The sequence below is a fragment of the Barbatula barbatula genome (genome assembly GCF_947034865.1).
Source record: "Barbatula barbatula genome assembly, chromosome: 1".
Taxonomy (NCBI): Eukaryota; Metazoa; Chordata; class Actinopteri; order Cypriniformes; family Nemacheilidae; genus Barbatula; species Barbatula barbatula.
The window spans coordinates 30,950,375-30,975,813 of NC_136766.1; the positions used below are offsets into that span (position 1 = coordinate 30,950,375).

Below are 25,439 nucleotides of genomic sequence, written 5' to 3' on the forward strand. Positions count from 1 at the left end.
GCTTGAACGGAAAGGTTTGCGCATACCAAACCGTTACTGAGGAAATACTCTTTAGAGCAGACTTCATCTAATGTTTTGGCAGTAAATTTAGGACTATACTTTCAGGGATCATTTCTATAGTTTTTGACTTGGAAATGTGTTTCGTAAGTGTTTGTTTCCCAACCCACGATGATGAGCTTTGGTGCTTCTTTTAGAGCGTGAATCTGGCACATAGGAGTGATTCTGTTCACTTGCTTTGTACCGTTGATGAATGTTCTTTATTGCTTTAGCGATATTGAGTAAAGGAGCATGTTCTAAGTGGCGTTTTGTGTTTGTCAATCCTTAAAAAGCGAACTTGCTTTATTTAACTTGCCATAAATACAATCACTAGAAAATTTGTCTGGATTTCAGGATTTTGATCATTTGAGAATTTGGTTTAATTTATTAAGGTGAATTCAAATATAGGGCGTAATGGTTTAAAGGTGGCTTGAACTGAAATGTTTGCGCATTGCAAATCTGCCAAACCAATGCTGAGGCAAATACTCTTCACAGCAGACTTCATCTGGTGTTTTGGCAGTAAATTTAGGACTATACTTTCAGGGATCATTTCTATAGTTTTTGACTTGGAAATGTGTTTCGTAAGTGTTTGTTTCCCAACCCACGATGATGAGCTTTGGTGCTTCTTTTAGAGCGTGAATCTGGCACATAGTAGTGAATCTGTTCACTTACTTTGTACCGTTGATGAATGTTCTTTATTGCTTTAGCGATATTGAGAAAAGGAGCATGATCTAAGTGGTGTTTTGTGTTTGTCAATCCTTAAAAAGCGAACTTGCTTTATTTAACTTGCCATAAATACGCTCACTAGAAAATTTGTCTGGATTTCAGGATTTTGATCATTTGAGAATTTGGTTTAATTTATTATGGTGAATTCAAATATAGGGCGTAATGGTTTAAAGGTGGCTTGAACTGAAATGTTTGCGCATTGCAAATCTGCCAAACCAATGCTGAGGCAATACTCTTCACAGCAGACTTCATCTGGTGTTTTGGAAGTAAATTTAGGACTATACTCTCAGGGATCATTTCTCTAGGTTTTGACTTGGAAATGTGTTTCGTAAGTGTTTGTTTCCCAACCCACAATGATGAGCTTTGGTGCTTCTTTTAGAGCGTGAATCTGGCACATAGTAGTGATTCTGTTCATGTACTTTTTACCGTTGATGAATGTTCTTTATTGCTTTGGCGATATTGAGAAAAGGAGCATGATCTAAGTGGTGTTTTGTGTTTGTCAATCCTCAAAAAGCTAACTTGCTTTAGTTAACTTGACATAAATAAGCTACTAGAAATTTTTGGCTGGGTTTCAGGAATTTGATGATTTGTGAATTTGGTTTAATTTATTATGGTGAATTCAAATATAGGGCGTAACGGTTTGTCGCAGCTTGTATAGTCACAAATTGCGGAAATTTGTCTTGTGTCTATAACTCTTGTAAAAGAAACAGAATAAACGTAAGGACCTTTCTGCCTCTTATTTTGACGTATACGTTTAAAGGTGGCTTGAACGGAAAGGTTTTGTGCATACCAAACCGTTACTGAGGAAATACTCTTTAGAGCAGACTTCATCTAATGTTTTGGCATTAAATTTAGGACTATACTTTCAGGGATCATTTCTATAGTTTTTGACTTGGAAATGTGTTTCGTAAGTGTTTGTTTCCCAACCCACGATGATGAGCTTTGGTGCTTCTTTTAGAGCGTGAATCTGGCACATAGTAGTGAATCTGTTCACTTGCTTTGTACCGTTGATGATTGTTCTTTATTGCTTTAGCGATATTGAGAAAAGGTGCATGATCTAAGTGGTGTTTTGTGTTTGTCAATCCTCAAAAAGCTAACTTGCTTTAGTTAACTTGCCATAAATAAGCTACTAGAAATTTTTGGCTGGGTTTCAGGAATTTGATGATTTGTGAATTTGGTTTAATTTATTATGGTGAATTCAAATATAAGGCGTAACGGTTTGTCGCAGCTTGTATAGTCACAAATTGCGGAAATTTGTCTTGTGTCTATAACTCTTGTAAAAGAAACAGAATAAACGTAAGGACCTTTCTGCCTCTTATTTTGACGTATACGTTTAAAGGTGGCTTGAACGGAAAGGTTTGCGCATACCAAACCGTTACTGAGGAAATACTCTTTAGAGCAGACTTCATCTAATGTTTTGTCATTAAATTTAGGACTATACTTTCAGGGATCATTTCTATAGTTTTTGACTTGGAAATGTGTTTCGTAAGTGTTTGTTTCCTAACCCACGATGATGAGCTTTGGTGCTTCTTTTAGAGCGTGAATCTGGCACATAGTAGTGATTCTGTTCACTTACTTTGTACCGTTGATGAATGTTCTTTATTGCTTTGGCGATATTGAGAAAAGGTGCATGATCTAAGTGGTGTTTTGTGTTTTTCAATCCTCAAAAAGCTAACTTGCTTTATTTAACTTGCCATAAATACGCTCACTAGAAAATTTGTCTGGATTTCAGGATTTTGATCATTTGAGAATTTGGTTTAATTTATTATGGTGAATTCAAATATAGGGCGTAATGGTTTAAAGGTGGCTTGAACTGAAATGTTTGCGCATTGCAAATCTGCCAAACCAATGCTGAGGCAATACTCTTCACAGCAGACTTCATCTGGTGTTTTGGCAGTAAATCTAGGACTATACTCTCAGGGATCATTTCTCTAGGTTTTGACTTGGAAATGTGTTTCGTAAGTGTTTGTTTCCCAACCCACGATGATGAGCTTTGGTGCTTCTTTTAGAGCGTGAATCTGGCACATAGTAGTGATTCTGTTCACTTGCTTTGTACCGTTGATGAATGTTCTTTATTGCTTTAGCGATATTGAGAAAAGGAGCATGATCTAAGTGGTGTTTTGTGTTTGTCAATCCTTAAAAAGCGAACTTGCTTTATTTAACTTGCCATAAATACGCTCACTAGAAAATTTGTCTGGATTTCAGGATTTTGATCATTTGAGAATTTGGTTTAATTTATTATGGTGAATTCAAATATAGGGCGTAATGGTTTAAAGGTGGCTTGAACTGAAATGTTTGCGCATTGCAAATCTGCCAAACCAATGCTGAGGCAATACTCTTCACAGCAGACTTCATCTGGTGTTTTGGCAGTAAATTTAGGACTATACTCTCAGGAATCATTTCTCTAGGTTTTGACTTGGAAATGTGTTTCGTAAGTGTTTGTTTCCCAACCCACGATGATGAGCTTTGGTGCTTCTTTTAGAGCGTGAATCTGGCACATAGTAGTGATTCTGTTCACTTGCTTTGTACCGTTGATGAATGTTCTTTATTGCTTTAGCGATATTGAGAAAAGGTGCATGATCTAAGTGGTGTTTTGTGTTTGTCAATCCTCAAAAAGCTAACTTGCTTTAGTTAACTTGCCATGAATAAGCTACTAGAAATTTTTGGCTGGGTTTCAGGAATTTGATGGTTTGTGAATTTGGTTTAATTTATTATGGTGAATTCAAATATAGGGCGTAACGGTTTGTCGCAGCTTGTATAGTCACAAATTGCGGAAATTTGTCTTGTGTCTATAAATCTTGTAAAAGAAACAGAATAAACGTAAGGACCTTTTGGTGCTTCTTTTAGAGCGTGAATCTGGCACATAGTAGTGATTCTGTTCACTTACTTTGTACCGTTGATGAATGTTCTTTATTACTTTGGCGATATTGAGAAAAGGTGCATGATCTAAGTGGTGTTTTGTGTTTGTCAATCCTCAAAAAGCTAACTTGCTTTATTTAACTTGCCATAAATACGCTCACTAGAAAATTTGTCTGGATTTCAGGATTTTGATCATTTGAGAATTTGGTTTAATCTATTATGGTGAATTCAAATATAGGGCGTAATGGTTTAAAGGTGGCTTGAACTGAAATGTTTGCGCATTGCAAATCTGCCAAACCAATGCTGAGGCAATACTCTTCACAGCAGACTTCATCTGGTGTTTTGGCAGTAAATTTAGGACTATACTCTCAGGGATCATTTCTCTAGGTTTTGACTTGGAAATGTGTTTCGTTAATGTTTGTTTCCCAACCCACGATGATGAGCTTTGGTGCTTCTTTTAGAGCGTGAATCTGGCACATAGTAGTGATTCTGTTCATGTACTTTGTACCGTTGATGAATGTTCTTTATTGCTTTGGCGATATTGAGAAAAGGTGCATGATCTAAGTGGTGTTTTGTGTTTGTCAATCCTCAAAAAGCTAACTTGCTTTAGTTAACTTGACATGAATAAGCTACTAGAAATTTTTGGCTGGGTTTCAGGAATTTGATGGTTTGTGAATTTGGTTTAATTTATTATGGTGAATTCAAATATAGGGCGTAACGGTTTGTCGCAGCTTGTATAGTCACAAATTGCGGAAATTTGTCTTGTGTCTATAAATCTTGTAAAAGAAACAGAATAAACATAAGGACCTTTCTGCCTCTTCTTTTGACGTATACGCTTAAAGGTGGCTTGAACGGAAAGGTTTGCGCATACCAAACCGTTACTGAGGAAATACTCTTTAGAGCAGACTTCATCTAATGTTTTGGCAGTAAATTTAGGACTATACTTTCAGGGATCATTTCTATAGTTTTTGACTTGGAAATGTGTTTCGTAAGTGTTTGTTTCCCAACCCACGATGATGAGCTTTGGTGCTTCTTTTAGAGCGTGAATCTGGTACATAGTGGTGATTCTGTTCACTTACTTTGTACCGTTGATGAATGTTCTTTATTGCTTTGGCGATATTGAGAAAAGGAGCATGATCTAAGTGGTGTTTTGTGTTTGTCAATCTTCACAAAGCTAACTTGCTTTAGTTAACTTACCATAAATAAGCTACTAGAAATTTTGGCTGGGTTTCAGGAATTTTATGATTTGTGAATTTGGTTTAATTTATTATGGTGAATTTGAAATATAGGGCGTAACGGTTTGTCCGAGCTTGTATAGTCACAAATTTCGGAAATTTGTCTTGTGTCTATAACTCTTGTAAAAGAAACAGAATAAACATAAGGACCTTTCTGCCTCTTCTTTTGACGTTTACGTTTAAAGGTGGCTTGAACGGAAAGGTTTGCGCATACCAAACCGTTACTGAGGAAATACTCTTCAGAGCAGACTTCATCTAATGTTTTGGCAGTAAATTTAGGACTATACTTTCAGGGATCTTTTCTATAGTTTTTGACTTGGAAATGTGTTTCGTAAGTGTTTGTTTCCCAACCCACGATGATGAGCTTTGGTGCTTCTTGTAGAGCGTGAATCTGGCACATAGTAGTGATTCTGTTCATGTACTTTGTACCGTTGATGAATGTTCTTTATTGCTTTGGCGATATTGAGAAAAGGTGCATGATCTAAGTGGTGTTTTGTGTTTGTCAATCCTCAAAAAGCTAACTTGCTTTAGTTAACTTGACATGAATAAGCTACTAGAAATTTTTGGCTGGGTTTCAGGAATTTGATGGTTTGTGAATTTGGTTTTATTTATTATGGTGAATTCAAATATAGGGCGTAATGGTTTGTCGCAGCTTGTATAGTCACAAATTGCGGAAATTTGTCTTGTGTCTATAAATCTTGTAAAAGAAACAGAATAAACATAAGGACCTTTCTGCCTCTTCTTTTGACGTATACGTTTAAAGGTGGCTTGAACGGAAAGGTTTGCGCATACCAAACCGTTACTGAGGAAATACTCTTCAGAGCAGACTTCATCTAATGTTTTGGCAGTAAATTTAGGATTATACTTTCAGGGATCATTTCTATAGTTTTTGACTTGGAAATGTGTTTCGTAAGTGTTTGTATCCCAACCCACGATGATGAGCTTTGGTGCTTCTTTTAGAGCGTGAATCTGGCACATAGTAGTGATTCTGTTCACGTACTTTGTACCGTTGATGAATGTTCTTTATTGCTTTGGAGATATTGAGAAAAGGTGCATGATCTAAGTGGTGTTTTGTGTTTGTCAATCCTCAAAAAGCTAACTTGCTTTAGTTAACTTGACATGAATAAGCTACTAGAAATTTTTGGCTGGGTTTCAGGAATTTGATGGTTTGTGAATTTGGTTTAATTTATTATGGTGAATTCAAATATAGGGCGTAATGGTTTGTCACAGCTTTGTATAGTCACAAATTGCGGAAATTTGTCTTGTGTCTATAAATCTTGTAAAAGAAACAGAATAAACATAAGGACCTTTCTGCCTCTTCTTTTGACGTATACGTTTAAAGGTGGCTTGAACGTAAAGGTTTGCACATACCAAACCGTTGCTGAGGAAATACTCTTCAGAGCATTCTTCCTCTAATGTTTTGTCTGTACATTTAGGACTATACTTTCAGGGATCATTTCTATAGTTTTTGACTTGGAAATGTGTTTTGTAAGTGTTTGTTTCCCAACCCACGATGATGAGCTTTAGTGCTTCTTTTAGAGCGTGAATCTGGTACATAGTAGTGATTCTGTTCACTTGCTTTGTACCGTTGATGAATGTTCTTTATTGCTTTAGCGATATTGAGAAAAGGAGCATGATCTAAGTGGTGTTTTGTGTTTGTCAATCCTCAAAAAGCTAACTTGCTTTATTTAACTTGCCATAAATACGCTCACTAGAAAATTTGTCTGGATTTCAGGATTTTGATCATTTGAGAATTTGGTTTAATTTATTATGGTGAATTCAAATATAGGGTGTAATGGTTTAAAGGTGGCTTGAAATGAAATGTTTGCGCATTGCAAATCTGCCAAACCAATGCTGAGGCAATACTCTTCACAGCAGACTTCATCTGGTGTTTTGGCAGTAAATTTAGGACTATACTCTCAGGGATCATTTCTCTAGGTTTTGACTTGGAAATGTGTTTCGTAAGTGTTTGTTTCCTAACCCACGATGATGAGTTTTGGTGCTTCTTTTAGAGCGTGAATCTGGCACATAGTAGTGATTCTGTTCATGTACTTTCTACCGTTGATGAATGTTCTTTATTGCTTTGGCGATATTGAGAAAAGGAGCATGATCTAAGTGGTGTTTTGTGTTTGTCAATCCTCAAAAAGCTAACTTGCTTTAGTTAACTTGCCATAAATAAGCTACTAGAAATTTTTGGCTGGGTTTCAGGAATTTGATGATTTGTGAATTTGGTTTAATTTATTATGGTGAATTCAAATATAGGGCGTAACGGTTTGTCGCAGCTTGTATAGTCACAAATTGCGGAAATTTGTCTTGTGTCTATAACTCTTGTAAAAGAAACAGAATAAACGTAAGGACCTTTCTGCCTCTTATTTTGACGTATACGTTTAAAGGTGGCTTGAACGGAAAGGTTTGCGCATACCAAACCGTTACTGAGGAAATACTCTTTAGAGCAGACTTCATCTAATGTTTTGGCATTAAATTTAGGACTATACTTTCAGGGATCATTTCTATAGTTTTTGACTTGGAAATGTGTTTCGTAAGTGTTTGTTTCCCAACCCACGATGATGAGCTTTGGTGCTTCTTTTAGAGCGTGAATCTGGCACATAGGAGTGATTCTGTTCACTTGCTTTGTACCGTTGATGAATGTTCTTTATTGCTTTAGCGATATTGAGTAAAGGAGCATGTTCTAAGTGGCGTTTTGTGTTTGTCAATCCTTAAAAAGCGAACTTGCTTTATTTAACTTGCCATAAATACAATCACTAGAAAATTTGTCTGGATTTCAGGATTTTGATCATTTGAGAATTTGGTTTAATTTATTAAGGTGAATTCAAATATAGGGCCTAATGGTTTAAAGGTGGCTTGAACTGAAATGTTTGCGCATTGCAAATCTGCCAAACCAATGCTGAGGCAAATACTCTTCACAGCAGACTTCATCTGGTGTTTTGGCAGTAAATTTAGGACTATACTTTCAGGGATCATTTCTATAGTTTTTGACTTGGAAATGTGTTTCGTAAGTGTTTGTTTCCCAACCCACGATGATGAGCTTTGGTGCTTCTTTTAGAGCGTGAATCTGGCACATAGTAGTGAATCTGTTCACTTACTTTGTACCGTTGATGAATGTTCTTTATTGCTTTAGCGATATTGAGAAAAGGAGCATGATCTAAGTGGTGTTTTGTGTTTGTCAATCCTTAAAAAGCGAACTTGCTTTATTTAACTTGCCATAAATACGCTCACTAGAAAATTTGTCTGGATTTCAGGATTTTGATCATTTGAGAATTTGGTTTAATTTATTATGGTGAATTCAAATATAGGGCGTAATGGTTTAAAGGTGGCTTGAACTGAAATGTTTGCGCATTGCAAATCTGCCAAACCAATGCTGAGGCAATACTCTTCACAGCAGACTTCATCTGGTGTTTTGGCAGTAAATTTAGGACTATACTCTCAGGGATCATTTCTCTAGGTTTTGACTTGGAAATGTGTTTCGTAAGTGTTTGTTTCCCAACCCACGATGATGAGCTTTGGTGCTTCTTTTAGAGCGTGAATCTGGCACATAGTAGTGATTCTGTTCATGTACTTTGTACCGTTGATGAATGTTCTTTATTGCTTTGGCGATATTGAGAAAAGGTGCATGATCTAAGTGGTGTTTTGTGTTTGTCAATCCTCAAAAAGCTAACTTGCTTTAGTTAACTTGACATGAATAAGCTACTAGAAATTTTTGGCTGGGTTTCAGGAATTTGATGGTTTGTGAATTTGGTTTAATTTATTATAGTGAATTCAAATATAGGGCGTAACGGTTTGTCAGAGCTTGTATAGTCACAAATTGCGGAAATTTGTCTTGTGTCTATAACTCTTGTAAAAGAAACAGAATAAACGTAAGGACCTTTCTGCCTCTTATTTTGACGTATACGTTTAAAGGTGGCTTGAACGGAAAGGTTTGCGCATACCAAACCGTTACTGAGGAAATACTCTTTAGAGCAGACTTCATCTAATGTTTTGGCATTAAATTTAGGACTATACTTTCAGGGATCATTTCTATACTTTTTGACTTGGAAATGTGTTTCGTAAGTGTTTGTTTCCCAACCCACGATGATGAGCTTTGGTGCTTCTTTTAGAGCGTGAATCTGGCGCATAGTAGTGAATCTGGTCACCTACTTTGTACCGTTGATGAATGTTCTTTATTGCTTTAGCGATATTGAGAAAAGGAGCATGATCTAAGTGGTGTTTTGTGTTTGTCAATCCTTAAAAAGCGAACTTGCTTTATTTAACTTGCCATAAATACGCTCACTAGAAAATTTGTCTGGATTTCAGGATTTTGATCATTTGAGAATTTGGTTTAATTTATTATGGTGAATTCAAATATAGGGCGTAATGGTTTAAAGGTGGCTTGAACTGAAATGTTTGCGCATTGCAAATCTGCCAAACCAATGCTGAGGCAATACTCTTCACAGCAGACTTCATCTGGTGTTTTGTCAGTAAATTTAGGACTATACTCTCAGGGATCATTTCTCTAGGTTTTGACTTGGAAATGTGTTTCGTAAGTGTTTGTTTCCCAACCCACGATGATGAGCTTTGGTGCTTCTGGCACATAGTAGTGATTCTGTTCATGTACTTTGTACCGTTGATGAATGTTCTTTATTGCTTTGGCGATATTGAGAAAAGGTGCATGATCTAAGTGGTGTTTTGTGTTTGTCAATCCTCAAAAAGCTAACTTGCTTTAGTTAACTTGACATGAATAAGCTACTAGAAATTTTTGGCTGGGTTTCAGGAATTTGATGGTTTGTGAATTTGGTTTAATTTATTATGGTGAATTCAAATATAGGGCGTAACGGTTTGTCGCAGCTTGTATAGTCACAAATTGCGGAAATTTGTCTTGTGTCTATAAATCTTGTAAAAGAAACAGAATAAACATAAGGACCTTTCTGCCTCTTCTTTTGACGTATACGCTTAAAGGTGGCTTGAACGGAAAGGTTTGCGCATACCAAACCGTTACTGAGGAAATACTCTTTAGAGCAGACTTCATCTAATGTTTTGGCATTAAATTTAGGACTATACTTTCAGGGATCATTTCTATAGTTTTTGACTTGGAAATGTGTTTCGTAAGTGTTTGTTTCCCAACCCACGATGATGAGCTTTGGTGCTTCTTTTAGAGCGTGAATCTGGTACATAGTGGTGATTCTGTTCACTTACTTTGTACCGTTGATGAATGTTCTTTATTGCTTTGGCGATATTGAGAAAAGGTGCATGATCTAAGTGGTGTTTTGTGTTTGTCAATCCTCAAAAAGCTAACTTGCTTTATTTAACTTGCCATAAATACGCTCACTAGAAAATTTGTCTGGATTTCAGGATTTTGATCATTTGAGAATTTGGTTTAATTTATTATGGTGAATTCAAATATAGGGCGTAATGGTTTAAAGGTGGCTTGAACTGAAATGTTTGTGCATTGCAAATCTGCCAAACCAATGCTTAGGCAATACTCTTCACAGCAGACTTCATCTGGTGTTTTGGCAGTAAATTTAGGACTATACTCTCAGGGATCATTTCTCTAGGTTTTGACTTGGAAATGTGTTTCGTAAGTGTTTGTTTCCCAACCCACGATGATGAGCTTTGGTGCTTCTTTTAGAGCGTGAATCTGGCACATAGTAGTGATTCTGTTCATGTACTTTTTACCGTTGATGAATGTTCTTTATTGCTTTGGCGATATTGAGAAAAGGAGCATGATCTAAGTGGTGTTTTGTGTTTGTCAATCCTCAAAAAGCTAACTTGCTTTAGTTAACTTGACATAAATAAGCTACTAGAAATTTTTGGCTGGGTTTCAGGAATTTGATGATTTGTGAATTTGGTTTAATTTATTATGGTGAATTCAAATATAGGGCGTAACGGTTTGTCGCAGCTTGTATAGTCACAAATTGCGGAAATTTGTCTTGCGTCTATAACTCTTGTAAAAGAAACAGAATAAACGTAAGGACCTTTCTGCCTCTTATTTTGACGTATACGTTTAAAGGTGGCTTGAACGGAAAGGTTTGCGCATACCAAACCGTTACTGAGGAAATACTCTTTAGAGCAGACTTCATCTAATGTTTTGGCATTAAATTTAGGACTATACTTTCAGGGATCATTTCTATAGTTTTTGACTTGGAAATGTGTTTCGTAAGTGTTTGTTTCCCAACCCACGATGATGAGCTTTGGTGCTTCTTTTAGAGCGTGAATCTGGCACATAGTAGTGAATCTGTTCACTTGCTTTGTACCGTTGATGAATGTTCTTTATTGCTTTAGCGATATTGAGAAAAGGTGCATGATCTAAGTGGTGTTTTGTGTTTGTCAATCCTCAAAAAGCTAACTTGCTTTAGTTAACTTGCCATAAATAAGCTACTAGAAATTTTTGGCTGGGTTTCAGGAATTTGATGATTTGTGAATTTGGTTTAATTTATTATGGTGAATTCAAATATAAGGCGTAACGGTTTGTCGCAGCTTGTATAGTCACAAATTGCGGAAATTTGTCTTGTGTCTATAACTCTTGTAAAAGAAACAGAATAAACGTAAGGACCTTTTGGTGCTTCTTTTAGAGCGTGAATCTGGCACATAGTAGTGATTCTGTTCACTTACTTTGTACCGTTGATGAATGTTCTTTATTGCTTTGGCGATATTGAGAAAAGGAGCATGATCTAAGTGGTGTTTTGTGTTTGTCAATCCTCAAAAAGCTAACTTGCTTTATTTAACTTGCCATAAATACGCTCACTAGAAAATTTGTCTGGATTTCAGGATTTTGATCATTTGAGAATTTGGTTTAATTTATTATGGTGAATTCAAATATAGGGCGTAATGGTTTAAAGGTGGCTTGAACTGAAATGTTTGCGCATTGCAAATCTGCCAAACCAATGCTGAGGCAATACTCTTCACAGCAGACTTCATCTGGTGTTTTGGCAGTAAATTTAGGACTATACTCTCAGGGATCATTTCTCTAGGTTTTGACTTGGAAATGTGTTTCGTAAGTGTTTGTTTCCCAACCCACGATGATGAGCTTTGGTGCTTCTTTTAGAGCGTGAATCTGGCACATAGTAGTGATTCTGTTCATGTACTTTCTACCGTTGATGAATGTTCTTTATTGCTTTGGCGATATTGAGAAAAGGAGCATGATCTAAGTGGTGTTTTGTGTTTGTCAATCCTCAAAAAGCTAACTTGCTTTAGTTAACTTGCCATAAATAAGCTACTAGAAATTTTTGGCTGGGTTTCAGGAATTTGATGATTTGTGAATTTGGTTTAATTTATTATGGTGAATTCAAATATAGGGCGTAACGGTTTGTCGCAGCTTGTATAGTCACAAATTGCGGAAATTTGTCTTGTGTCTATAACTCTTGTAAAAGAAACAGAATAAACGTAAGGACCTTTCTGCCTCTTATTTTGACGTATACGTTTAAAGGTGGCTTGAACGGAAAGGTTTGCGCATACCAAACCGTTACTGAGGAAATACTCTTTAGAGCAGACTTCATCTAATGTTTTGGCATTAAATTTAGGACTATACTTTCAGGGATCATTTCTATAGTTTTTGACTTGGAAATGTGTTTCGTAAGTGTTTGTTTCCCAACCCACGATGATGAGCTTTGGTGCTTCTTTTAGAGCGTGAATCTGGCACATAGTAGTGATTCTGTTCACTTACTTTGTACCGTTGATGAATGTTCTTTATTGCTTTGGCGATATTGAGAAAAGGAGCATGATCTAAGTGGTGTTTTGTGTTTGTCAATCCTCAAAAAGCTAACTTGCTTTATTTAACTTGCCATAAATACGCTCACTAGAAAATTTGTCTGGATTTCAGGATTTTGATCATTTGAGAATTTGGTTTAATTTATTATGGTGAATTCAAATATAGGGCGTAATGGTTTAAAGGTGGCTTGAACTGAAATGTTTGCGCATTGCAAATCTGCCAAACCAATGCTGAGGCAATACTCTTCACAGCAGACTTCATCTGGTGTTTTGGCAGTAAATTTAGGACTATAATCTCAGGGATCATTTCTCTAGGTTTTGACTTGGAAATGTGTTTCGTAAGTGTTTGTTTCCCAACCCACGATGATGAGCTTTGGTGCTTCTTTTAGAGCGTGAATCTGGCACATAGTAGTGATTCTGTTCACTTGCTTTGTACCGTTGATGAATGTTCTTTATTGCTTTAGCGATATTGAGAAAAGGAGCATGATCTAAGTGGTGTTTTGTGTTTGTCAATCCTTAAAAAGCGAACTTGCTTTATTTAACTTGCCATAAATACGCTCACTAGAAAATTTGTCTGGATTTCAGGATTTTGATCATTTGAGAATTTGGTTTAATTTATTATGGTGAATTCAAATATAGGGCGTAATGGTTTAAAGGTGGCTTGAACTGAAATGTTTGCGCATTGCAAATCTGCCAAAACCAATGCTGAGGCAATACTCTTCACAGCAGACTTCATCTGGTGTTTTGGCAGTAAATTTAGGACTATACTCTCAGGAATCATTTCTCTAGGTTTTGACTTGGAAATGTGTTTCGTAAGTGTTTGTTTCCCAACCCACGATGATGAGCTTTGGTGCTTCTTTTAGAGCGTGAATCTGGCACATAGTAGTGATTCTGTTCACTTGCTTTGTACCGTTGATGAATGTTCTTTATTGCTTTAGCGATATTGAGAAAAGGTGCATGATCTAAGTGGTGTTTTGTGTTTGTCAATCCTCAAAAAGCTAACTTGCTTTAGTTAAATTGCCATAAATAAGCTACTAGAAATTTTTGGCTGGGTTTCAGGAATTTGATGATTTGTGAATTTGGTTTAATTTATTATGGTGAATTCAAATATAAGGCGTAACGGTTTGTCGCAGCTTGTATAGTCACAAATTGCGGAAATTTGTCTTGTGTCTATAAATCTTGTAAAAGAAACAGAATAAACATAAGGACCTTTCTGCCTCTTCTTTTGACGTATACGTTTAAAGGTGGCTTGAACGGAAAGGTTTGCGCATACCAAACCGTTGCTGAGGAAATACTCTTCAGAGCATACTTCCTCTAATGTTTTGTCTGTACATTTAGGACTATACTTTCAGGGATCATTTCTATAGTTTTTGACTTGGAAATGTGTTTCGTAAGTGTTTGTTTCCCAACCCACGATGATGAGCTTTGGTGCTTCTTTTAGAGCGTGAATCTGGCACATAGTAGTGATTCTGTTCACGTACTTTGTACCGTTGATGAATGTTCTTTATTGCTTTGGCGATATTGAGAAAAGGAGCATGATCTAAGTGGTGTTTTGTGTTTGTCAATGCTCAAAAAGCTAACTTGCTTTTGTTAACTTGCCATAAATAAGCTACTAGAAATTTTTGGCTGGGTTTCAGGAATTTGATGATTTGTGAATTTGGTTTAATTTATTATGGTGAATTCAAATATAGGGCGTAACGGTTTGTCGCAGCTTGTATAGTCACAAATTTCGGAAATTTGTCTTGTGTCTATAACTCTTGTAAAAGAAAAAGAAAGACCGTAAGAACCTTTCTGCCTCTTCTTTTCAAGTAGGGGTAACTGCAGCCTGGAGCAATGGGCGTGCCAAAAGGTGAGGGTGTAACAAACGGCATGGGGCGTGCCAGAAGGTTTCTCATTGGTCTCGCCGAACAGTATGGGCGTGCCAAAAGGTTTTGCGAAAACTGCCTGCATGGCGCGGGTTACTGACGTCATCACCACAGCAAGTTTAGGTTAAAGTTTGCAAAAACTGTAAGCAGTAAATATAAATTATATATACTTCCTTTCATCTTTTTTTCTCGCTTTCATTATACTATGAAATGTTGAAACAAAATAATAGTATTCTCATTTTTACATATTGTAGTCTTTTACGATTAAAAAAGTTTACAAAACTTAATACTAAATATAGCGATCAAAAACAAATAGCAACTATTTTTAGGGTACAAAAGCCTCTTAACACAGTTGCACTATCTGTTTTTAGATAGGAGTTATTTAAAAGTTGTATTCGTTAACATTAAAGCACTTTGAAGTGAACAAACTATGAGCAGCTGTATTTTTATTAACTAATACTATCAAAGCTTAAAACAAATACTGTAACAAATCCATTGCTCATAGTTAACGTTAATTAATACATTAATTTTAACAAACAAAACCTATTGTTATACCTTACCCTGAAAACAATGTTTTGCTTCATAGAGAAAACTAGTTAATAAAAACACCACAGAATTGAAGTGTTTAGTATCTTTCTGCTAAATGACAACCAATTCAATTAGTGCTTTTGTCAGAGCTTCTGGTTCACGCTGACAAAGGTCTACAAGTTCTTTTTGAAAATCAGCATAGTGGCCTGGGTTATATACACAGTGGCCGAAACTAAAGATAGTAATGAATTTTGTTTAATATCTGAAAGAGTGACTTTAAGAATAAGCGCTTCAAATTACTTAAACCTGCATCCTGTTGATTTAGTTGCAACAATCTATAGAAATATTCTAAATGTAACACAACCTCCACGACCAACCAAAACGTGGTTCATGCTTATAACAGTAGATAGGGGTATGTGTAGACTTGTTTAGACCAGTGTAATCATTGTTAAAGCTAAAAGCCAACCTATTGTCTGTTATCATTTCATTTACGATGACTGCCTTAGGTATAAGCGATCTAATGCTCAGTAGCCATTATTTTAAAATGTATTTTTGCGCACATCGGTCGATATTTTCCGTTTTGATTGTGATCAGATTTTTACTTGGTCCTAATTTTAACATTTTAGTTGACCTCACTACTTGGGGAACAGACACAGTCTTTACAAGATCGCCAACACAAACTCTTTGATGACATATTAGGTCATGATTAAAGGACTCAGGTATGAGGAGATCTGATGGTATTTTTTAACAAAGGCTGTACTGTAGCATGTTTGAACTTAGTAGGTACGTCCCCATTGACCAATGAATTATTGAAAATAAGTGTTTTACGTGCACAAAATAAACGGATATCGATCAAAAATCAGCTTCAAAAGAAACCTATTTTTACATGTTTACATGCATAGTTATAAACCCAGCCGGTTTAAAACCCAGTTATAAACTGACGGGGGCCCCAACAAATAGGTAAAAACTAATTTTTTTTCAATTATATTATAAACTATATAAATCATCATCATGTAGTATATTTCCAAGAAATGTGGGTAGCATTCAGTCTGAGTGGTATTATCCATAGTGAAATAAATTAGCTAGCTGCAGGCTAGTGTCAGCCTACATTTCATCAACATTTAATCAGTGCAGGGAAACGTTTAGCAAGATTTAAATTACAGACAATATTAAAATAATCCAGTTTGATGCCATTTAACGGCCAAAATTCAACGCATCTATAGATACAGACCTTATTATTCCCATCATGAAAGGCAATTTATTTGAGAAGCTTGCACACACAACACACACACAATCTATCAAGTGATGATAATACAGAACTTTATTGGTATATATTTCCATTGTTCTTATTTGTACCATGTTAACTTACCTTTTAATTTGATGTAACAAAACTAACAGTACCAGTGACAACTATATTCCAAACCTTAAAAACCTATTGATTTAGTGATCACTTGATCTGTTTTGTAGATCTTCGTTTTACACATCAACTTTTTGTTGTTGGCATATATGTGCAGTTGAGTTAAAAAATCAGCTGTCTTCATCGTTTTGAGATGATGATGTTAATTTATTTTGATTAAAAAGTTAATATATATTTAGGTATTTTCTTTTTTTAAATCTGTCAATATTTTTACAATAAAAATACATTGAGAATGGACATTTTTATGGTGGCTTTTCATCTTGCATCAAATAGTGAACTGCATACAGTATGCAGTTTTGCATTTACAGATCACCAGCAGTAAATATTTTGCTAGTACTAGTATTGAACTACGCGAAGCAAGCCTTTGATTAGAGTTATTTAAAGCTTTTGATTGGACAGTTAGGTCCTAGAGATGTGGTGCCAACAGCTGCACCGAGGGGGCCTAATTAGATCTTTTTGACATGGGGCCAAAATTCCTGGCGGCGCCCCTGCATACCAGTACCTGATTGTGACTTTTTTTCTTTGTTTAAAGAATGATGTTACCAGATCCTGTGACGTTAGAACTAATCCGTCAATCTCTGATAGTAAAATAATGCGTCAACTACACAGTCCTTGGCACCGATATTTATTAACGTTTGGGCCATTTGAAGGAACCCTTTGCCAGAGACAACATCGAGGAGGCATATATCTAGTCAGCACAGGTCCACGAATGCATCCACGAGACTAGACGTTACTTCTAGGCGTATTTTTTTCTGTCGCGACGAATATAAGAACTTAAGGTGTTTGTTTGACTTGACTGTCCTTGCGATTTAGCACACACATGATGTACCGTATTCGAAGTGCCAGTCTTGAGGCCAGTCCATTTCTCGCTAGATCAATGCAAGCAGAACTTGTTAAAAGTGAAAATTAAACACATAAAAATATGCTCAAACGGGAGTTTCGGCCGCCATTTTACTTTTCCGATAAATTCAATGTCTGGTGGAAAATGCATTTAAAACACATTTGTAATTTGGAGAAATATAGTTAATATTTATTAATGACCGATCACATACACCCGCGTTTTATAAGAATGTATTTTTAAATTAACTAACCCACTTAACTTGACCCGCGGATCAACTCTACCCGTCATCCGCGCATCGCTAATTTACAGTGATTTTACCCCAAGTATGTTTGTGACAGAATCGAAAACTGTTGTCCTACTTCTGATCCTGCATGTTTTAATATTTTTTATAAAATCCTATATCTATATATAAAGGAAAGAGATAATGCTAATTGTAGCCACAGCAGGTTTAGATAGTTTAAGACAACATCGCTTAAACATCTGACGGTTATGTGCATTTATATACTATAGTGTTAATCAACATTAAGTCCTCTTTTTCCACTCAGTTGAATGGAAGTACGGTCAATGGAAGTACGGTCATCTTAGTTAGTTTTAAGTTAAACTGCTGAAGCAGATGGTTTCTCGACTCTCGTCAGTGCGCTCCGAATACTTGACACAGCATGCTTGGCGTATTGCCTAGGCCAACCAGAGTGGCGTTTACTGATTGTGTTATGTAGACGTCCTGCCTCACCCAATCAGAGTAACGTAAAGTTACGTAAACCTGCAATCCCGCGAATTTCACGCATATCAAACGTAACTGACGCAATAGCTACATGTTAGCGTGACGCTAATGGTTTTAGATCTACAGTGTTGTATTTACCATGATAACATATACCACATTGAACACATTCGGACACGAACACAAAAAAGAGACACTTAAAATTAACCAGTAAATTAGAGGAAAATTAGTAAAATGTGTACTCAATAAATATTTAAATAAGAAAAAATCATGACAAATAATTATTCATTAACCATGTTGAAAAAAATAAAATAATATATTAATAATTAATGTATACATTATTAATTTCACTTTTCTGCACATGTCTTAAATGTTGAAATGAGGTTAATCTAGTGAGCTTGAATCTACGTGAACAGAATCACTACTTTGTGCCAGATTCACGCTCTAAAAGAAGCACCAAAGCTCATCATCGTGGGTTGGGAAACAAACACTTACGAAACACATTTCCAAGTCAAAACCTATAGAAATGATCCCTGAAAGTATAGTCCTAAATGTACTGCCAAAACATTAGATGAAGTCTGCTCTGAAGAGTATTTCCTCAGTAACGGTTTGGCAGGTTGCAATGCGCAAACATTTCCGTTCAAGCTTGCTTTAAACATATACATCAAAAGAAGGAGACAGGGGTATCTGCAGCCTGGAGCAATGGGCGTGCCAAAAGGTTTCTGATTGGTGAAAGGAGTTTTACTGTATTGGCCAATTAGCGTTAAACTTTTGTTCCACACTCCAGTCCAGCAGGCGGCGGTAAAGCACTAATCAGTTGGTTTGCAAACCCTGCCAAACTTAAAGAGGAAAAAAGCCACTACAGTGGTAAGTAATTTCCTTTAGCCAAAGAAGATGGCGGCGGTAAGATATGGTGCAATTCATCATATGCTTATCTTTGATTTATATAATGTAATTATGTATCGTTGACTGGAAATCTGTCAGTCCAGAAGTGAGAAAAGAATACAGATTGGAGTTTGAGCTCACCAGGTGGGCTTGCTGTGACAACATCTACAAAAACACCTTTGGACACAGTGGCAATGGAAAGAAGGGGGTCTTCACAGCATTCTATTCAGAGAAAGAGTTTGCTGGGTTCTGTTCAATGGACTGCTACTACAAAATGAGTGACTGAATGTTTCTGTTTACTTGCTGGAACATTTATTTGGATAACGCAAATTATGCTTTAGGAGTTGAATTGATAGGTTTATTGATCTCATTTTGGGTCAGGCAAAACATTAACCCACCCATCGCATTAATCATCCCCTAGACCTAGTTTGATCACATGGAATCGAACGTAGTGCCTTGGTATAATAATTCCCTGAAGAGAGAAACCTGAAAATTTTAGCGCAAATGGAGACCAACAAATCTAGAGGTTTGCGTGGTTAGATAGTACGTATGTCCTGTTACAAAATGCACTCAAAACGGCAACCTCCGGAACCTCATAGATACTAACCGAAACAATCCAAGGTTTTAATATAGAACGGTGGCTATCCTAACACATAACAAGACACAGCCTGATCAGAATATTCCAGCTCACCTTAGAAGTAATGACTCTATGCTATTTTTCACAGAGAGCATTTAAAACAAAACTACTTTTGCTAAACCTTTAAGTCAGCCTTCTAAACCAACATCAGCTACACTCTTTTAGAACATCTGCCATGTTTTTCACCCATAGGCCAAGAAGAGTTAAACAAACTTATCACAGCATTTAAATCGACATGTTTATTAGACCCCATATACCCACTAAACTATTAAAAGAGTTATTATCGGTCCCAGTAGAGCTCCTTCTTAATATTATTATCTCCTCATTAAAACTAGGTCATGTTCCAAAACCATTTAAGCTAGCCGTTATGAAGTATCTTATTAAGAAACCTTACTTAGACCCAAATAAACTAGTAAACTATAGACCGATATCAAATCTAGCTATATCTGTATAACTAAAATAATTGAAATAGCAATATATTCACAGTTGTGCTCTTTCCTACAAAAAACAACATATACGAAAACTTTCAATCGGGCTTTAGGCCACATCATAGCACAGAAACCACACTTATTAAAATTACAACTAACCTAGCAACAGACCAAGGCTGATTATCACTAATAGTTTAACTATAGCTTAGTGCCGCATTCGAAACCAAAGATCAGGCCATGCTGCCCGATCGCTTGTAGAATTATATTGCTATTCAGGTACAAGCCTTACAATGCTTTAGATCATATTTATCTGACCGATTAAGAAAATTAACAAAACTGGAAAAGTGCGTTCAGGACATAAAGCTTTGGGTGACTAGTAACTTTTGTTCTGGTAAATTCAGACTTATCAGACCAAATACCTGTACGCAGGATATTACATATTACAACTTGCAAATAGAAGGATGCCTTGTTACCTCAGCAAATATAGTTAATGACCTTGGCATTGGACAGCAACCTGTCTTTTAAAAACCACATCTCAAACGTCACAAAACTATGGCAAGCCGAATTAGCTTTTAATTATTCTCACGATATGAATTTTTGATATCAACAATTAAATTTCTACTAGTGAAAGCTATAATTCTTATTATCAAGAATATAATTTCTACTGGCAAAAATGTGAATTCTTGATATCAACAATTTAATTTCAAATAGTAAATAACGTAATACTTGATATCTGTAATTGGATGTCCTAAGTCTGCCTGGGGAAGCTGCCAGGGGGTGGATGCTCTCTTCCACAGAGTTCTTGGTCCACGGGGGGCCGACTGAGGACGGTGCACCGTGGCGGGTGACGCAAAGGGGCGGGACCTGGTTTAAGGACCATGGTATCCCCTTTCTTTGTATTGGTCTTAAGTAATATTCTAATTTTCTGAGATACTGAATTGGGGATTTTCCTTAGTTGTCAGTTATAATTATCAAAATTAAAAGAAGTAAACATTTGAAATATATCAGTCTGTGTGTAATGAATGAATTAATGTACAAGTTTCACTTTTTGAATGGAATTAGAGAAATAAATAGACTTTTTGATGATATTCTAATTATATGACCAGCACCTGTATATGTACTGTATCTTCATGTAATTATACTCTTGACCTTAAACTTGATGATAGCCACATGTTTTTTCTTCTTTACGTAAATAGTATTTAAAGACACCTCATATGAAGTGAGAGCTAAGTTTCTGCTCTGGATCACACAGAAACTGCTCAACAAAAGCAGCAAACAGATGTCAGAGCATCTTCACAGCTGACAACAGCCCAAATGCATTGAGTTTACAGTTCTCAACATCATTGTGACACACAGAAACACTGTGACTGTGCTGTCAGGACCAAACACCTCACCAATGACAACACTGAACATTTACTGAACCTAAACACTGATTCAGAAGAGACACAATTGTGTCTGTCTTCACTCCACAAAACACACGCACAAACAGTGTTGATAAACTCGTGTGTATGATTTAGTTTAAGGATTAAATGACTCACTCAGCTCTTCTGGATACTTTGAGCACAGGCAGCAGCTTCAGAAGACATTCCTCTGATGGATCATATTTAGCCAGTATAAACTCATCCAGCTCCTGATCTGAGTTCAGTAACACAAACACCAAAGCCGACCACTGAGCAGAAGACATGTTGACTCTTGAGAGACTGCACCAGTCATCGCCACTGTTCAAATATGTTTGTATGTGGCTCACTAGAGAATTATCATTGAGTTCATTCAGACAGTGGAACAGATTGATATATTTCTCTGGAGAGGGATTTCCTCTGATCTTCATCTTAATGTACTCTGTAACTCTTTGCTTTGTGCTGTGAGCGCTTCTTTCAGTATGTGTCAGTATATCTCGTAAGATGGTCTGATTGGATTCCAGCGAGAGACCCAGAAGGAATCGAAGGTACAGGTCCAGGTGTCCGTTCTCACTCTGTAAGGCCTTGTCCACTTCCCTCTTCAATAAATCACTCATCATCCGTTGTCCTGATGATGTTTGTGCACAAAACCAGAGAAACACAAATAAAGCAGCGAGAAACTCCTGAACGCTCAGATGCACAAAGCTGTAGACCTTCACCAGGTTCAGTCCAACTTCCTGTCTGAAGATCTGAGTACAAACTCCTGAGTACTCTGAGTCTCTGACATCAATGTCACACTCGCTCAGCTCATCCTCATAGAATATCAGGTTCCCTTTCTCCAGCTGTTGAAAAGCAAGTTTTCCCAGTGACTCAATACTCTTTCTAGCCTGCTGAACATCCACCTCAGATTTCCCATAATACTTCTGACTCCTCATTTTGATGTGAAAAATCAGGAAGTGTGTGAACATTTGAGTGAGAGTCTTGGGGATCTCTGCTGGACTCTCCGCTTCAATCATCATTGCCTCGAGAACCTCGGCTGAAATCCAACAGAAGACTGGTATGTGACACATGATGTACAGACTTCTGGATGATTTAATGTGTCTGATGATTCGAGTGGCCAAACTGGGATCTTTGATTTTCTTGCTGAAATACTCATCCTTCCGAAAGTCACTGAAGCCTCGTACATCTGTGAGCTGGTGGACACACTCAGGAGGAATCTGATTGGCTGCTGCTGGTCGAGAGGTTATCCAGATCAGAGCAGAAGGAAGCAGATTCCCCTTGATGAGGTTGGTAAGCAGCACATCCACTGAGGCTCTTTCTGTCACTTTAAACAAACTGGGATTGTTGGAGAAATCCAGAGGAAGACGACACTCGTCCAGACCGTCAAAGATAAACACCACTTTGTAGATGTCAAAGTCTCTGGATGTCTTGAGTTGTGTTGTATGTATGAAGAACTGATGAAGAAGATCCGTCAGACTGATATTTTTGGTTTTGATCAGATTCAGCTCTCTGAACGGCAGTGGAAATATGAAGTGAAGATCCTGATTTGCTTTTCCTTCAGCCCAGTCCAGAATGAACTTCTGCACAGAGATGGTTTTTCCAATTCCAGCGACTCCTTTAGTCAGCACACTTCTGATGTGTTTGTCTTGTCCAGGTAAGGCTTTGAAGATGTCATTGCATTTGATTTGGGTCTCGTCTGTCTTTGGGTGTCTCCTGTATGCTGTCTCAATCTGTCTCACCTCATGTTCCACATTGATCTCTTCATTCCCTCCCTCTGTGATGTAGAGCTCTGTGTAGATCTCATTCAGAAGTGTTGAGCATCCTTCACGTGATATTCCTTCATTCATTCTCTGGAATTTCTCCTGTAGGCTGAATTTGTGTTTTTTCAAACACAAAGGTGTGAGTTCTGTGTCATATGAAGAAAGAGAAATGGATGTGAACACAAGAAAGATTTGAAACGAAGGTAAAGGAATGAGTTTAAGACTTCTGTCTTACTGCTATGCAGTTTTTCAGCGAGGTCTGTCTGCTTCATCTTCATCAGGACGTGCAGTGTGATCTTCAAAAGCTTCTCTCTGACACTTATCTGATCTTCATCCTCCTCCTCCTCCTCCTCTTTCTCAGAGCATGCTGGGTAATCTGGTGTCAGTAGTTTCTTGAAGCTCTTCAGCTCTTTCTTTATCAGAGAGATTATTTTGTGTTCAAGCTCCTGAAATCATTGATTGAACAAAAGAAGTGAATAAATGAGTAACATGACAAATTATGAAATAATTTATATTTCTTAATAATAATAATACATTTTAATCACTTTAAACCCTGGAACAACATGTGTTAATTTCATTTTGTTCTGTATATTTCCTGTCACACACATGCACGCACACAAGATAATTCTACCTGGAAAACACAATCCATGTCCTCTTTGAAAGACCTTGATTCATCTGTTGTGTTACTGTAATTAAACAAAAGAATGTAAGAATCACACATGTACTACACAACAGCAAACACATGGATTAATGTGTGTTCCCTTTCTGTTGGTCTCTCGACGTTGTGTCCCATCAGTCGGTTCGACACAACGTCTCGTTCCCTCCATCAGGGAACAGAGGTTACATACGTAACCCGGACGTTCCCTTTCTGTCGGTCTCTCAACGTTGTGTCGAACCAACAGATGGGACACAACGTCTCATTCCCTCCATCAGGGAACAGAGGTTACATACGTAACCGGGACGTTTTTGTCCTTACCTCACACCTGCAACAGAGTCTCCTGAACTGAAGACAATTGGACGATCCATTGATGCATCACTCTTCATGGACACACAGCTGAGTTCAGCCGATTCTCTACGAATCAAACACAAAAAACAACATCAACAATTAAAAAAGGTTTCATATAAACCTAAATTAACTCTCACAGCTCTGACACAAACTCATTTAGTGAATGTTGCATATATAACATAAATCTTCCAAAATCACTTAACACTTTAATGTTTTTAAACACATACACAAGTGAAAGTGACCTGTTTGTCAGTTATGGTGAACCATACCTGAAATGTGACCTCTGCATTTAACCCATCCAGAGAGTAGTGAACACACGCACAGCAAGTCGTGAACACAACACACGTACACCCAGAGCAGTGGGCAGCTATCACTGCAGCGCCCGGGGAGCAAGTAGGGGTAAGGTGCCTTGCTCAAGGGCACCTCAGTCGTTACCTGCCGGCCCTGAGAATCGAACTGGCAACTTTCTGGTCACGAGTCCGACACTCTAACCATTAGGCCACGATTACATAAATTATGAACCTTTATTTTGGAAGTTTGAATAAATCAGTTTTATATAGAATAAAAAATGTCACTTTATTGAATGTACTATAAAGAAAATAATAATTGTTATTGCTGGAATTTCCTTTTTTAAATATAGTACAAACAACTTCAATCAAAAGGTGAAATAATATGGGGGAAATCCTGAAATTCCAGGGCTGCAATAATACTTACTGTAAATAAAACTAAAAGAAAACAATCTGTCACAGAGACATCCCGAGTTCTTCAAATAACACATGGAGGACGTAAAATGAAAGTAAACAAGTTCAATAAACAAACATAAATCAATCAATCAATCAATCAATTAATTAATTAATAACCTTGCATCAGGTCTAATCCCTCAAACAGAGTACTTTACTGCAGTTACTGCATTCACTACCACCAGTCTTAGCCCTCTGGAACACTCCTCCAGGTGAGAATTTATACACCTGGGTACAACCATTTGTCAGTAATAATCACATGGGGAGGAAAACAACTATGAACAGGTGATAAATATCCCGAAAAGTTATTACCCGATCAAGTAACCCCATTTCCCTCTGCATACTGGTTTAAATAACAGTCCACACTTCAGTCAGTAAACTTCACCAATAATTAAGTTAACATGAAGGACTTCAAACAATTACCCCTCCTTTCCCACAATACTTGGTTTCTCCCACTACCCATGATGCAACCCAGGGCAGGTATAAAAATAATGAGAAAAGTCCATTCCAATCTTTTACTTCACTCAAGATGGCTGCCGCCATGCCTGCTGACGTCAGGTGATGGTTAACAGTTTGGGATAACTTAATGTCCTCTGAGTTTGTGCTCAGGTGGCCAGTCTGAGACACAACAGTTCAACTGTAGAAAACATGTGTGGTTAA

General features: G+C 37.0%; 1 protein-coding gene across 7 annotated transcripts in view; it reads right to left on the reverse strand.

Annotated features, from left to right (window-relative positions):
- The window catches only part of LOC306892223 (NLR family CARD domain-containing protein 3-like), a 100,031-nt gene that overhangs the window by 52,451 nt on the left and 22,141 nt on the right, over positions 1-25,439 (reverse strand). For all 7 annotated transcript variants that reach the window (XR_013786440.1, XR_013786441.1, XR_013786442.1 and 4 more), the window contains 4 exons: positions 24,010-24,105; positions 23,665-23,719; positions 23,269-23,479; positions 21,415-23,179 (listed from right to left, as the gene is read on the reverse strand). Coding sequence is in view for 4 of the 7 variants with exons in the window: in XM_079453152.1 (XP_079309278.1) it covers positions 21,415-23,179; positions 23,269-23,479; positions 23,665-23,719; positions 24,010-24,105 (2,127 nt within the window). In the remaining 3 variants the exon portion in view is untranslated. The remainder of the gene's footprint in view (positions 1-21,414; positions 23,180-23,268; positions 23,480-23,664; positions 23,720-24,009; positions 24,106-25,439) is intronic.